The 16,191-nt window shown below is 41.8% G+C and overlaps 1 protein-coding gene across 15 annotated transcripts in view; it reads right to left on the bottom strand.

The window, feature by feature from the left end:
* Window positions 1–16,191, bottom strand: part of ZNF143 (zinc finger protein 143) — a 63,679-nt gene that overhangs the window by 2,363 nt on the left and 45,125 nt on the right. For 9 of the 15 annotated variants that reach the window (XM_045371475.3, XM_045371474.3, XM_045371473.3 and 6 more), the window contains 3 exons: window positions 13,442–13,590; window positions 9,691–9,852; window positions 879–1,025 (listed from right to left, as the gene is read on the bottom strand). In XM_045371475.3, the coding sequence (XP_045227410.1) occupies window positions 879–1,025; window positions 9,691–9,852; window positions 13,442–13,590 (458 nt within the window). Of the gene's footprint in view, window positions 1–878; window positions 1,026–8,032; window positions 8,147–8,374; window positions 9,853–13,441; window positions 13,591–16,191 lie in introns of those variants that run through there. The other 6 variants (XM_074014371.1, XM_045371476.3, XM_074014376.1 and 3 more) reach the window with 3 other exon arrangements.

The raw sequence follows: 16,191 nt of genomic DNA on the forward strand, positions 1-16,191 counted from the left end.
AACCTCCCTGGCTCAAGTGATCCTTCCACCTCAGCCACCAGAGTAGCTGGGACTACAGGTGCACACCACCACACCCAGCTAACTTTTGTATTTTTGTAGAGATAGGGTTTCATCATGTTGCCCAGGCTGGTCTCTTTTATTTTGGGGTCTCATTTGTTACCCAGGCGGGAGTGCAGTAGCACAATCTTGGCTCACTGCAGCCTCAAATACCCTGGGTACAAGTAATCCTCCTACCTCAGCCCCCCGCCAAATAGCTGGGCACTACAGGCACCCACCACCACACCCAGCTAATTTTGTGCTTTTTGTAGTGACGGGTTTTCACGATGTTGCCCAGGCTGGTCTCTAACTCCTGAGCTCAAGCTACCTACGTGCCTCAGCTTCCCAAAGTGCTGGGTTATAGGGATGAGCCACCATGCCCAGCTGCACCTAAGATTCTAAATTCTCTGCTTCCCAGAGAATGATTCCTTCTAACTCTTCTGACATTGCCCTCTTTAAAATGGGGGCTATGCACAGATTCTCAGAAGACTTATTTAGGATTTGTGTTTCCACTAGGTTTCGCTCTAAGGAGTAGCTCTTAAGTGCTTTATAGACCCCTGCCTAATTTGAAGATGCCTGGGTGGGTGCACACAGCGATGTACACCTGAAGGTTTTTTTTTCTTGCTATAAATTCCCCTAGAATATGAAAAGATGGGTAGAGAACAAAGTGCTGGTATCTTTGAGTCCACCTCAAACACTGCAATTTCCTTAAAGTAGGCTAGGTGATAGAGATTATTCTGTACCTTGCCTCCTGTAAAGGTTATACACAAAGCACAGTGTACAAAGTTGAGAGCTATGAGCAGCACTGCTGTCAACTAAGGACAGCCTGCCTTGGTACTCACCTGAACTGCAATCTGGGTGCCATTGGATGTTGCTACTAAGGTCAGAGGTCTGGTTTCTGTGGTTACTAAGTGATGGCTATGCTGCTGGTGCCCCATTTCTGATGAGGCAGTATGGAAGGCTGCCAAGTCTTGAGCTACAATTGCAACCTAACAAAACAAATCACACACATGAAGAATTAAATCTGAGATTTAAATAGGTTAAAGTCCACTTAATACAATGGACTGTCTTCAAATTGAAAAAGAAAAACTCCTCTGACCATAGACTTGTCAAAGCCTATATTGGAAGGAAGTTGAGGCTCATTATTTAAGGTTATGAAGTAAGCCAACGGCAAAACAGGGTAGAGGACACTGGAGAAATGGATCTGCTATGCCAGGCCCCATTAGCCAGGGAGATGTGGCTGTACCTAGGTTCAATTACCCCTAAGGGGCTGCTTGGGAAGTTACGCATGTGGACTAATTTGTACCTCAAAAGTCCATTTTTTCCCTGAGATTGGATCATAGGAGAAAATAAATGACTATTTTCCGGTTTGTCGTATTTAAAATTAGATTTCCATTTAACTAGGAAAACTGAAAGGTCCAGTGGTATTACTGACAAACAGCATCTCATCTCACACTCATTTCCCATTTTAGACTGTATGGAATCTCCCCATACTCCTCTTGCAGCATCTAGCCAGGAGGATTAAACGTGCTTTTGTGGCTCTTATACCACAAATACAACTTTTTTAAAAAGGCAGATAACATGGAAAATGGCAATTAACTATTTCTGTTAGATGATATTCTAAAATTTTACTCAGCCACATTCAGAGAAAGAATAGATTAAAAATGAAAACTGCTGTTTTACTTGGCTATTCACCTACTAAAAATGCTACATTTTAAGCTAACAGATATTTAGCTTGGATCAATCCCAGTAATGTTCCCTAATTCTATAAGAACAACAGATTTCATTCCAGCAATGTCTAAGTAGCTTATATTGGGCTAACCTTCCTGCAGATAACAATTACAAACCCTTGACAAAAATACGAAAAAGCAACTATTTGAAGGCTTTGAGCAGCAATGAAAAGCTGGAAGAAACTAGAGGGGATTCTCGAAAGAAGGGAGTCACACTGTGTTACATTTGTGTTTACAGATTTCACACTGAGGGCACTACCCAGTTTGAGCAGCATGGGGCAACTTAATGTTAAAGATAATGGAGTCCAGGGCTGCCAGAATAGCAGTACAGAGAATAGCCCAGAAAGCAAAGAATCTGAGCAGGGAGCCCCCAAATCTTTGTATAAACTGTCGTCAAATCCTTAAGATCCCTGAACACAAATATTTCCAGTTTCCAATAACGTTCCAACAAGATTGGCAAAGCAGCATCTAGAAGGCTGAGAAGTTAAGGAGAGCTTTCAGTGCAACTCACCAAAAAGAGATGGAATTTGAAGTTTCAATCTTACCAAGTTATGAGGTAAGATTACATCCCAGGATTAAATATTCACCCTAAGACATAATGGCAACACTGAAACAGATCTGCCTTAACAAAGTACAAAACCCAGCCTCAACACATAATTTAACTAGTTAATAGAAAAAAAAAATCAATATTCTCCACAGAAAGATAACAAAATTCATAATCTCTATAATGTGTCATCCACAAGGTCCAGAATGCAATTTTGAAATTACAATTGCTTAGCCAGGCATGGTGGCTCACGTTGTAATCCTAGCACTTTGGGAGGCTGAGACAGGTGGATCACCTGAGGTCAGGAGTTTGAGATCAGCCTGGTCAACATGGTGAAACCCCGTCTCCACTAAAAAAAACAAAAACAAAAACAATACAAAAATTAGCTGGGCATGGTGGCAGGTGCCTGTAGTCCCAGCTACTCAGGAGGCGGAGGGAGGAGAACAAGGTCAAAGACAAATTAATATACATTCTCCATCTGAAGAACCTGGAGAAAGATTGATAAAAACCCCAAATAGGCTAGGTGTGGTGGCTCACACCTGTAATCCCAACACTTTGAGAGGCTGAGGCGGGTGGATCACCTGAGCTCAGGAGTTTGAGATCAGCCTGACCAACATGGTGAAACCCCATCTCTACTAAAATTACAAAAACTAGCCAGGCGTGGTGGCCAGTGCTTGTAATCCCAGCTACTTGGCAGGCTGAGGCAGTAGAATCGCTTGAACACGGGAGGTGGAGGTTGCAGCGAGATGAGATCGTGCCATTTGCACTCTGGCCTGGGCAACAAGAGCGAAAACTCTGTCTCAAAAAGGCAAAAAAACCAAATAGATCCCCAGCAACTTGTAAGACAACACCAAGTTAATATACATATAATTAGAGTTCCAGAAGGCAGTAGACAAAGAATTTAATTAATTAATTTTTTTTTTTTTTTTTTTTTTTTTGCCAGAAGCAGTGGCTTCCACCTGCAGTCCTAGTTACTTGGGAGGCTGAGGCTGAGGGATTCCTGAAGCCCAGGAGTTTGAGGCCAGCCTGGGTCACAGCTACTTGGGACCGCTTGCCTTAGCCTCCCGAAGTGCTGAGATTACAGGCATGAGCCACTGTGCCCAGTCCTTATTTCCTTCCATTTACTTTTTAATTTTTCTTAAGGTAGAAACTAAGATCATTGCATTTAAAACTTTTTTTCCCAATACAAACATTTAAAACAAAATTTCCCCTAAGAATTGCTTTAGCTTCCACTGCCTGTTCTTTTCTTTTTTGGTGGGGGGACAGGGCCTCCCTCTGTCGCCCAGGCTGGAGTGTAGTGGTGCTATCTCACAGTTCACTGCAACCTCTGCCTCTTGGGCTCAAGTGATCCTCCCGCCTCAGCCTCCTGAGTAGCTGGGACTACTGGCATGCACCACCACACCTGGTTAATTTTGTATTTTTAGTAGAGACGGGGTTTCACCATGTTGCCCTGGGTTGGTCCTGAACTCCTGACCTCAGATGATCCACCCACCTCAGCCTCCCAAAGTGCTAGAATTACAGGCATGAGCTACCGCGCCTGGTCCCCAGATCCTATGTATATTAAAGGGATAATAAGGAAATAGTATGAACAACTTTATATCAATAAATATGAAAACTTAGATGAAAAAAACTTATAAAAACAAACTTAGCAAAATGGAAACAAAAAAACGTAGATAACTTGAATAGTATAGATCTACTTAAAAACTTGAATCCATGGGAAAAAAAAAAAAAACCTCCCAAAAAAGAAAACTCTAGACCTAGATGATGGTGTCCTGATTAATTCTATCAAGCTTTTATGGAGAAATAATACCAATCTTACACAACTATCAGAAAATACCACCGAATAGAACACTTCCCAACTTATTTTATGAGGCAAGCCTAACCCCGATATTGAAACAGGAGATTAAACTTTGTCTTATAATTTCATAATAAATTATAGATCAAGGCTGGGCGTGGTGGTTCACACCTGTACTTTGGGAGGCCTAGGTGGACGGATCACGAGGTCAGGAGATCGAGACCATCCTGGCTAACACGGTGAAACCCCGTCTCTACTAAAAACACAAAAAATTAGCCGGGAGTGGTCGCGGGCGCCTGTAGTCCCAGCTACTCAGGAGGCTGAGGCAGGAGAATGACGTGAACCCGGGAGGTAGAGCTTGCAGTGAGCCAAGATCGTGCCACTGCACTCCAGCCTGGGCGACAGAGTGAAACTCCGTCTCAAAAAAAAAAAAAAAAAAAATTATAGATCAATATGGTTCATATATATTGACACCAAAATCTTTAACAAGATACTAGCAAACTGTCACAGAGGATCTTAAGGGCAGTAAAAATACTCTGATGGAGTATGATCCTCTACTGATAGATGTATGTCATTATATGTTTGTCCAAACCCATAGAATATTTAACACTAACAGTGAATCCGGATGTAAATGATGGACTCTGAGTGACTATGATATGTACAGTGTAGGTTTCAACGACGGTAACAAACGTGCTCCTCTGGTGGGGGTGTTGATTATACAGGAGGCTATGCATGTGTGGGGCCAGGGAGTATAAGGAAAGTCTCTGTACTTACCTCTCAATTTTGTGGTGAACCTATAACTGCTCTAAAAAAAATCATCTTTAAAAAATATATTAGTGAACTCAATCCAGCAAAATATGAAAAAGTAAACACATCATAATCAAGTGATATATTAGCTTTTTTATATGTAAATTAAAAACACAATGCTAGACCCTTTCACATCCAGTAGAATGGCTAAAACTTTAAAACAACTCCAAATGTTGGTGATAATATGAAACAAACAGAACTCTTTTTTATTTTTCATTTTTTTGAGACAGAGTCTCGCTGTCACTCAGGTTGGAGTACAATGGTGCAATCTTGGCTCACTGCAACCTCCGCCTACCGGGTTCAAGCAATTCTCCTGCCTCAGCCTCCCGAGTAGCTGGGACTAAAGGTGCGCACCACACCATGCCCAGCTAATTTTTTTTGTATTTTTAGTAGAGACGGGGTTTCACCATGCTGGCCAGGCTGGTCTCGAACTCCTGACCTCATGATCCACCTGCCTCAGCCTCCCAAATTCCTGGGATTACAGGCGTGAGCCACTGTGCCTGGCCTCTTTTTAATTTTTTTAGAAGACAGGGTTTTGCTCTGTCACCCAGGCTGTAGTACAATGAACATGGCTCACCAAAGTCTCAACCTCCTGGGCTCAAGTGATCCTCCCACCTCAGCTTCAAGAGTACGTGGGACTACAGGCACACGCTGCCATGCTTGGCTAATTAAAAAAAAAAAAAATTGGCCAGGCATGGTGGCTCACACCTGTAATCCCAGCACTTTGGGAGGCCAAGGGGGGTGGATCACCTGAGGTCAGGAGTTGGAGACCAGCCTGACCAACATGGTAAAACCCCGTCTCTACCAAAAATACAAAAATTAGCCGGGCATGATGGCGGGCGCCTGTAGTCCCAGCTGCTCGGGAGGCTGAGGCAGGAGAATGGCATGAACCCGGAGGCGAAGCTTGCAGTGAGCCGGGACTGTGCCACTGCACTCCAGCCTGGGTGACAGAGCAAGACTCTGCCTCAAAAAACAAACAAACACAAATGTGGTGGAGACAGGGTCTTGCTACATCACTCAGGTTGGTTTTAAAATCCTGGGCTCAAGCAATCCTCCCACCTTGGCCTCCCAAAGTGCTGGGATTACAGGTGTGAGCCACCGCACCCAGCCTATTTTAAAAAAATTTTTTAACCACAAGAAGCAGCACTGAACAAATGAAACTCTTATACATTGCTAGTGGGAGTGTATGACGGCCCAACCACTTTGGAGAACTGTTTGGTACTATCATAGAAAGGTAAATATGCCTCTATTCTATGACCCAGCAATTCCATGAATAGGTATTTATCCAAGACAAATGAGAGTATACATCTACAAACATATTTTTACTAGAATTTTTATTGCCATCTTATTCATAATAGTCAAAAACTGGAAGCATTTCAAATGTTCACCAAGGGGAGAATATATCAACAAATTGTGGTATATTGTTACAATAGAATACTGCTCAGCAATAAAAAAGAATGAACTGTTATTATATGCCAACAATGTGAGTAAATATTCAAAATGTTAAGTAGAAAAACCCAGACACAAAAAAGTTCATACTGTGGTTCCATTTATGTAATGTTCAAGAATAGGCAAAACTAAGCTGGGCGCAGTGGCTCACGCTGTAATCCTAGCACTTTGGGAGGCTGAGGTGGGCAGATCACTTGAGGTCAGGAGTTGGAGACCAGCATGGCCAACATGGTAAAACCTCATCTCTACTAAAAATACAAAAAAATTAGCCAGGCGCGGGAGGTTGCAATGAGCTGAGAACGTGTCACTGCACTCCAGCCAGGGTGACAGGGTGAGGCTCTGTCAAAAAAATAATAATAATAAGCAAAACTAATTCTATCACAACAGTTTCTGCCTAAGGAGGGTGAGTACTGGCTACAAAGGAATCACAAGGGAACTTTCTGGCATGATAGAAATGTTCTACATTTTGTTTAGGATGTTAGTTATATGGGTGCATATTTAACATAACTCATTGAATTGTAAATTTAAGATCTATGCATTTCATTGTTACGTAAATTTTACCTCAATTAAGAAAAAAACAAATTGCAGGCAAATATGAAAAACAGGTTTAACTTCACTAGTGGTCAAATGAAAATAAACAGAATTTAACTTTTGCTTGTTAATTCTGTAAATATGAAAAAAAAAAAACCTCAATGCTAGCAAGAGTACAGTGAAAAAGAAACCTTTTAGATCCATAACATGATTATTAAACCTTTCTGAAAAATAATTTGGCAATATGTAACAAGCAGTTTAAAATAGCTTAAACTGTTAATACAAAAATTTGTTTCCTATGAAAATAACCAGAAGCCTTTTTTTTTTTCTTTCTTTAAGACGGAGTCTCACTCTTTTTGCCCAGGCTGGAGTGCAGTGGTGCAATCTTGGCTCACTGCAACCTCTGCCTCCCGGGTTCAAGTGATTCTCCTGCCTCAGCCTCCTGAGTAGCTGGGATTACAGGTGCCACACCACCATGCCTGGCTAACACTTTTGTATTTTTAGTAGAGACGGAGTTTCACCATGTTTGGCCAGGCTGGTCTTGAACTCCTGACCTCAGGTGATCCACCTGCCTCAGCCTCCCAAAGTGCTGGGATTACGGGAGTGAGCCACCGCACCCAGCCTGCATTTTCTTAATGACTAATGATGTTGAACATCTTTTCATATGCTTATCGGCTACGTACATCATTTTACACTCCCACTAGCAGTACATGAATGTTCTAGTTGCTCCGCATCTTTGCCAACATTTGGAGGTGGTGGTGGTGGTTGTTTCCTCACTAGTTTCTTAGGAGAAATCAACATTTGGTTTTTTATTTTAGCCATCTTCTTGGGTTTGAAATGCTCTCTCATTGTGATGTTAATTTGCATTTCTTTGATGATAAGAGATGTGCACTTTTTGTGTTATGTATCTTTTGTGGGAGGTCTGTTCAATGAGCAACTGAATGATTTGTACATTTAAAACATTTTTTTGGCTCATTTTTAATGGTTGTTCATCTTTTCATTGTTGATTTGTAGAAGTTTGTTACACATTCTCAATACAAGTCTGTTTTTAGACTTGTATTGTGTGAATATAGGGTGTGTATATGGTGTGAATATCTTTTCCTCAGTCTGGGAGTTGTCTGATCTTTTTTTAACAGTGTCTTTTGGTGAGCAGAATTAATTTTGATTAAGTCCAATTTATCAGTTTTTTTTCTTTCATTATTACTACAGTTTGAATACAGTCCAAGAAATCTTTAAGGTTGCAAAACTATTTGCCTCTCTTTTCTTTTTTTTTTTTTTTTGAGACGGAGTCTCGCTGTGTCTCCCAGGCTGGAGTGCAGTGGCGTGATCTCGGCTCACTGCAAGCTCCGCCTCCCGGGTTCACGCCATTCTCCCGCCTCAGCCTCCCAAGTAGCTGAGACTACAGGCGCCCGCCACCACGCCCGGCTAGTTTTTTGTATTTTTAGTAGAGACGGGGTTTCACCATGTTAGCCAGGATATTGCCTCTCTTTTCTTCTAGAAGCTTTATGATTCTTAGTTTTGCATTCAGGGTGTTATAAGACCACCAACTTCATTCTTTTTTCAAGAGTGAGACTCAAAATTGCCTTTAGTATAGTACAAGAACAGTTTTTAAATATATTACGTTATTTAAGTGAAATGAAAATTAAAACACACACAATTACGAATGCATGTAACTTTGCACCAGCAATCCTGCTCTAGGAATTTATCTAGCATATATACTCACACTTATATAAGTAAAATCACATGTGCACAAGGTTATGTGTTGTTTGAAATAGCAAAAGACTTTAATTACGGCACATCCGTAAGTGGAATACAATGCAGCTTAAAAAAAAAAAAGGATGAGGAATCTGTCTATATAATGAAATAGAAAGATTTTGAAGATGTATTGTTAAGTCTAAAAGACAACATACAAGATGCAGAACAGACTAGTTTACTATCAATAAAAAAAAAAATGGAGGCTGGGCATGGTGGCTTATGCTTGTAATCCCAGCACTTTGGGGGGCCAAGGCCTGGGCAACATAGTGAGACCCTGTCTCTACAATTAAAAAAAAAAGAAAAAAGAAAAAGACAGAAAAATTAGCCAGGCATGGTGGTGCATACCACCATGTCTCAGCTACTCGGGAGGCTGAGGTGGGAGGATTGTTTGAGCCTGAGAGGTGGAGGCTGCAATGAACCGTGATCGTGCCACTGCACTCCAGTCTGTCTCAAAAACCAAAAGAGAGCTATTATGTTAGCTGTGGGCTAGTTAACAAAAAAGGAAGGGGGAGATGACTATTTACTTATTTGTATTTGTTTGTATATGCTTAATGATTGGAAGAATACACAAAAAATTGATAAAAGTTGATTATCTGTGGAGGCAAGAATTGAGTTGATGAAGGCAGGGGTGGGATGAAGACTTTTCATTACACACCTGTATATATTTTTTGAGTTTTAAACCATATGAATATATGACATATTCAAAAAATTAAATAGTAAATTTTGCAATTATTTCCTAAGTATCTGATAATGATGATAATAGGAATAACTACCACTACTGAACACTTAATATATATGTAGGCTGAGTATCTTATATACATTATCTCATTCAATCCTTACATCAATCTTATGGGGTAGATGCCACTAGCACCCTACTTTACAGATGAGGAAAAACAGGCTCTGAGGGTTAAGTAGCTAAGAAGTTGCAAAATATTATTCACTCCAAAGTTTGTGTGCTTAACTGTTGTACCACATTGTACATCTATGTAACAGTTTTGGTACTGATATATGTATTGATTGATATAACAGAAAAAAGTAATTACCTGTTGCCCTTCCGTACCCTCAGCAGTAACCATAGCAACAGAATGTGTTCCTGCTGACGAGATGACTGCATCATGGGCGGGAACTGTGATGGGCGTGCCATCCTGTGTTACCATTGTGATGGTGTTGCCAATGGCCTGCATGTCAGCTTGAGATATGTTGACCTGCAATACAGTGAATTTTACAAAGCAGTCAATGTTTCCTGTTATAGCTGACAATCTGACATAAGGACTGGGACTAATCCTTGTATAAGTTTGCTCTGTGAATGTAAATAAGTCTTTTAGAATGAAATAAACTCATTCAGCCATCAGAAAAAAATCAATACAATATTTCTTTTAAAAATTCTTATTTTATTATTTTATTATTATTTTTGGAGACAAGGCCTTGCTCTGTTGCCCAGGCTGGAGTGCAGTGATGTAATCATAGCTCACTGCAGTCTACAACTCCTGGGTTCAAGTGATCCTCTAGCCTCATCCTCTTAAGTAGCTGTGACTACAGGCGTGATCCATTGCTCCTGACTAATTATTTGTATTTTTTTTTTTTTGTAGAGATGGGGTCTCACCATGTTGCCCAGACTGGTCTCAGACTCCTGGCCTCAAGTGATCCTCCCACCTCAGCCTCCCAAAAGTGCTGGGATTACAGGTGTGAGCCACTGTTCACACAATACAGGCAATACAGTATTTCTTTCTTTCTTTTTTCTTTTTTTTCTGAGACAGAGTCTTGCTTGTTGCCCAGGCTGGCGTGCAGTGGTGCGATCTCTGCTCACTGGAAGCTCCGCCTCCTGGGTTCACGCCATTCTCCTGCCTCAGCCTTCCAAGTAGTTGGGACTACAGTACAGATGCCCGCCACCACACCCAGCTAATTTTTTTTTTTTTTGTATTTTTAGTAGAGACAAGGTTTTACCGTGTTAGCCAGGACAGTCTTGATCTCCTGACCTTGTGATTCGCCTGCCTCGGCCTCCCAAAGTGCTGGGATTACAGGTGTGAGCCACTATGCCCGGCAATACAGTATTTCTTAATTGCATTTCCTCCTCTCCATTCCTGTTGCTAATTTAGATCCTTATTTTTCTCCCATCTGAATTTCTACGAGAATCCAACTTCTCTCCAGGTATCCAGTCTAACCCTTCCCTAACCATCCTCCATGTTGACATCTTTCTAAAACAAAACGAAACAAAATCTTATTATGCTTTCTGCTGCTGAAATCCCCTGTGACTGCCCATCACCTATAGTTGAGTCTTTTTTTTTTGAGAAGGAGTTTTGCTCTTGTTGCCCAGGCTGGAATGCAATGGCATGATCTCGACTCACCACAACCTCCACTTCCCGGATTCAAGCGATTCTCCTGCCTCAGCCTCCCGAGTAGCTGGAATTACAGGCATGCGCCAACACACCTGGCTAATTTTGTATTTTTAGTAGAGATGGGGTTTCTCCATGTTGGTCACGCTGGTCTCAAACTCCTGACATCAGGTGATCTGCCTGCCTTAGTCTCTCAAAGTGCTGGGTTTATGGTGTGGGCCACCGTGCCCAGCCCAGACTTCTTACATAGCATTCTTGACCTTTCATGACCTGGCCTTTACCAACTTCCCCAGACTCATCTTCCACTACTTTTAAACTAGCAACTGACACTCCAGCCACAACTAGTCATTTGTAGTCCTAGAAAATATCATATTCTCTTCCCTTCACTGTTTGGTAAGTTCATGAAAATCCTTCAAGACCCAACTGAACACCCATTCTCTATGAGGATCTGCAAGATTACTTTAGGAAGAAAAATTTACTCTCTCCTCCAGGATGCCACAGCACTTTCTATATCCCTCAATTATATACCCCTCATTATGAAAAATTATTCATTCTAAAAGGGTCTCTCTCCTACTAGACTGTGATACTGCCCTTCCTGTGATTCCAACACTAAGTCCACTGACCAAAATGTCTGGCATGGGGTAGATGCTCAATAAATGTCTATCGTTTGACTGATTAAAGGAATGGAATGGAAATCTAATTCCTGAAGGAAATGAGAAGGTTAAGTGTAGAGAAAGTACAACATTGGGAAGGGAAAGATAGTTGTTTTGGAATATATGAAGAAGGATTAGACTTATTCAGTATGGTCGGAGAGGAGCCATGACTGGATGATACAGGGGTGGGTTCTGGTCTGATAAATACTAGAATTACGGTGGCTCATGCCTGAAATCCCAGTGCTCTGGGATGCTGAGGCAGGAGGATCACCTGAGGCCAGGAGTTCAAGACCAGCCTGGATAACACAGTGAGCCCTCACCTCTGAAAAAAACATGTTTCTTTAATTAGCCAGGTGTGGTGGTACACGCCTGTAGTCCTTTGAACTATGGTTGTGCCACTGCACTTTGGCCTGGGCAACAGAGTGGGACCATCTCTAAAATCACACAAACAAACAAACACTAGAATTATTCAACAATGGAACAGATTGCCTCTTTTTAAAATGTACTTATTTATTTATTTAGAGATGGAGTCTCACTCTATTGTCCAGGCTGGAGTGCAGTGGCACAATGTTGTCTTACCCTGCCTCCTGGGTTCAAGTGATCCTCCCGCCTCAACCTACCTAGTAGGTGGAACTACAGGAGTGTGCCACCACACCAGCCAATTTCAATATTTTTAGTAGAGACAGGGTTTCACCACTTTGGCCAGGCTGGTCTCAAACTCCTGATCTCAAGTGATCCACCCGCTTTGGCCTCTCAAAGTGCTGTGATTATAGGTGTGAACCACTGCACCCAGCCCAACATTGCCTAAGACAGAAATTGCCCAATCACTGGGGGTTTCTCAGTAGTGGCTATTTCAGACCTGCTATAGTGGGAATTTTTCATGTATAGGGAAGAGGGAGGTTATATAAAACAACCTCCAGAGGACCTCTGTATGTGATGATCTAATTCAAGAAAGTGTTAAGGCTGATGCAGAATTAAAACTTGGTTAATAATCTTGCATACCAGTCAGAGGACAAAGAGTGTAGTGTGAAATTAGTGACGTCAAAATGAGGAAGGAGATAAATGAGATGGTGTAAGAGCTTTGTACTTTTGAATCCTGAGTATCAAAACAGGGCAGATTAATCATTAAACCCTAAGAGAGATGGGTAAGGAGAGCATTCTCATGAAAGAGGCAGACACAGAAGGGTAAAAGAAGCACATTGTGCATATTTCCACCAGGTATTGAGACGGCCTTTGCTAGAGCTTAAAAATGGAATGAAGGTGGAATTATTTTAGGCTAGTAACATCTAGAAAATAATAACAAGTTTGACTATCAGAGAACCATTACACTGCGCTTTTTCTGGGGGAAATCAACATACCTATTCTATCGACTCTGTGAAGCTAGTTGAGTGAACTCTCATGATTCCTGATCTCTTAATGGTGCCATCATATGCTGATCACCTCAGCCAAATCTTTGTTTTTTCAATCTCACCTCCTGGATCTAATCAGCCACCAAATCCTATCCCTTTTCTGAGCTGTGTTTCACATGGATCCAGTACTTGTCAAGACCTCAGCCTCTCTGTGGCTGACCTTTATCATCTCACCTTTGAGCTACACCAAGAATACCATTTGGATTCTGCAGTCACAAACATTCTCTTTCTCCTCATCTCTCTGCACACAGTCTCTTTAAGCAGACTCCTGGAAAACCTCAGGGTTTCCAAACTTTGTGCCCTGATATTTCAAAGTTTTCCTCAATGGGGAGCCAGCCTGCCTTTCAAGCCCAGGTTCATGGAAAGATTTAATTTGTTTGGCTTTTGATTGATACTTACATGCTGAGTTCCATCTTGGGATATGAGTGTAACTTGTTGACTCAGCCCAGATTGGGTTACTGTGGCTACTTGTGTAGAAACGACGTCGTCCCCTTCTACACCTGTTACATATGTAATCTGGGACCCCTTAAGAACATCTTCACCTTGACCTGTTTAAAACAAATCAATCATTTATTTGACCAACCAACCAATTTGTTTAGAAAATAGGATATTTTAAATATTAAAGAAAAAATTATATAAATTAAAATGTACATATATCATATTCTAAGTCATAAAAATGGCTTCCAGGACCTCCTTCCAATTCCTCCACCTCCACTTTTGCAAAGGCAAACTACATCAAAGCAGACCAAACAAAAAACTTTTCTGTATCATATTTAAATGCTCTGATTTTTAGGGACCTGTTTTATTCTCTTAGTTGGAGTAACTACTTGATACTGCATGTGTATTACGGGCAGGGAGGGGAGGAACTGTACAGGAAGACTAGCAAATAACCCTTCAAATACAGCAAGTATGCACTAAGTTCTCGCATTCACTTAAGAAGCTGCTAAAGGCCAGGCACAGTGGCTCACACCTGTAATCCCAGCACTTTGGGAGGCCACGGCGGGCAGATTACCTGAGGTTGGGAGTTCGAGACCAGTCTGACCAACATGGAGAAACCACGTCTCTATTAAAAATACAAAATTAAGGCCAGGCAGGGTGGCTCACGCCTGTAATCCCAGCACTTTGGGAGGCCAAGGTGGGTGGATCATGAGGTCAAGAAATTGAGACCATCCTGGCTAACACAGTGAAACCCCATCTTGACTAAAAATACAAAAAAAATTAGCCGGGCGTGGTGGCAGGTGCCTGTAGTCTCAGCTACTCAGGAGGCTGAGGCAGGAGAATGGTGTGAACCTAGGAGGCAGAGCTTGCAGTGAGCCGAGATCGCGCCACTGCACTCCAGCCTGGGCAACAGAGCGAGACTCTGTCTCAAAAACAAAAACAAACAAAAATACAAAATGACCCAGGCCTGGTGGCATATGCCTGTAATCCCAGCTACTCGGGAGGCTGAGGCAGGAGAATCACTTGAACCCGGGAGGCAGAGGTTGTGGTGAGATGAGACTGCACCATTGCACTCCAGCCTGGGCAACAAGAGCGAAACTCCATCTCAAAAAAAAAAAAAAGAAGCTGTTAAAAGTGGTTAAGACTATTTTCATTTTCATAAACATTAACCACAAAGCCAGAACGGTTTGTAAACACACTCACTGATACTAAACTTGGTCTTTAGCACAAGTGATTGATTGCAAGGCATCAGTACACAATGACCTCACTGTGTAAAGACAATGTATGGCATATTATCTGAGGTATGGTTAATAATTTAGTGACACAAAAGGAAACTCCATCACTTCTTTATTTCATAAAGAACCAGCAAGTAAACAGCAATTTCAACAGTTCATTACTGCTATAACTGTCAACCAGGAAGATTCCTGGTACCTCTGTCTTTCATCATTTTCCACCTCCCATGAAGTCAGAAAGAGAGCAAAAAAAATGTTTCCCCCTCAAAGGACTTAATATGCTAATCTAAGAGGACTTCTCAAGTCAATGGTTAATCCATGCACTCATATGGCTACAGTCATCAAGGTGTAATTTCCATGACAGACATTACTTCATTTCTTTTTGTTCTGTTTCACAGCTATTTATATACCATTATTCCAATAGGTTACAAAACCCAGGGAACCATGTGAGAGAAAACAGAAATCCATCCCTATACTTTGAAAAGCAATCTTAGTTTTTTTTTTTTTTTTTTGAAAATAAAATGTATGGGCCGGGCGCGGTGGCTCAAGCCTGTAATCCCAGCACTTTGGGAGGCCGAGACGGGCGGATCACGAGGTCAGGAGTTCGAGACCATCCTGGCTAACACGGTGAAACCCCGTCTCTACTAAAAAATACAAAAAACTAGCCGGGCGAGGTGGCGGGCGCCTGTAGTCCCGGCTACTCGGGAGGCTGAGGCAGGAGAATGGCGTAAAAACCCGGGAGGCAGAGCTTGCAGTGAGCTGAGATCCGGCCACTGCACTCTAGCCTGGGCGACACAGCGAGACTCCGTCTCAAAAAAAAAAAAAAAAAAAGAAAAAGAAAATAAAATGTATATTATTATATTATAGACTATTTTCTAGAATATAGGAACTTCCAGGCCAGGCGTAGTGGCTCATGCCTATAATCCCAGCACTTTGGGAGGGCGAGGTGGGCGGATCATGAGGTCAGGAGATCGAGAACATCCTGGCTAACACGGTGAAACGCTGTCTCTACTAAAAATACAAAAAATTAGCCGGGCTTGGTGGTGGGCGCCTGTAGTCCCAGCTGCTTGGGAGGGTGAGGCAGGAGAATGGCATGAACCTGGGAGGCGAAGCTTGCAGTGAGCTGGGATTGCACCACTGCACTCCAGCCTGGGCAACACAGCGAGACTCTGTCTCAAAAAGAAAAAAAAAAAAGAATATAGGAACTTCTGATAATCTGAAATATCAACATTTAAGGAAGAGACTTGAGGAAGGTTAAAAAATAAAAAAAGAGTCTTGCAAACTTAAGTCTGATATCATTAAAGCCTGCTTTCTAACTGAAAAGATTCAGCAGTTGTTGTAGTATCTTATTTACTTCCTTTCTCTTAGCAATTGTCAAATATACAGTACATTATTATTAACTTGTAGTCACACGCTGTGCAGATCTATGGTACTTATCCCTACTAACTGAAACTCTGTACTCTTTGACCAGTATCTCCC

Source organism: Macaca fascicularis, chromosome 14 (assembly GCF_037993035.2).
Source record: "Macaca fascicularis isolate 582-1 chromosome 14, T2T-MFA8v1.1".
Taxonomy (NCBI): domain Eukaryota; kingdom Metazoa; phylum Chordata; class Mammalia; order Primates; family Cercopithecidae; genus Macaca; species Macaca fascicularis.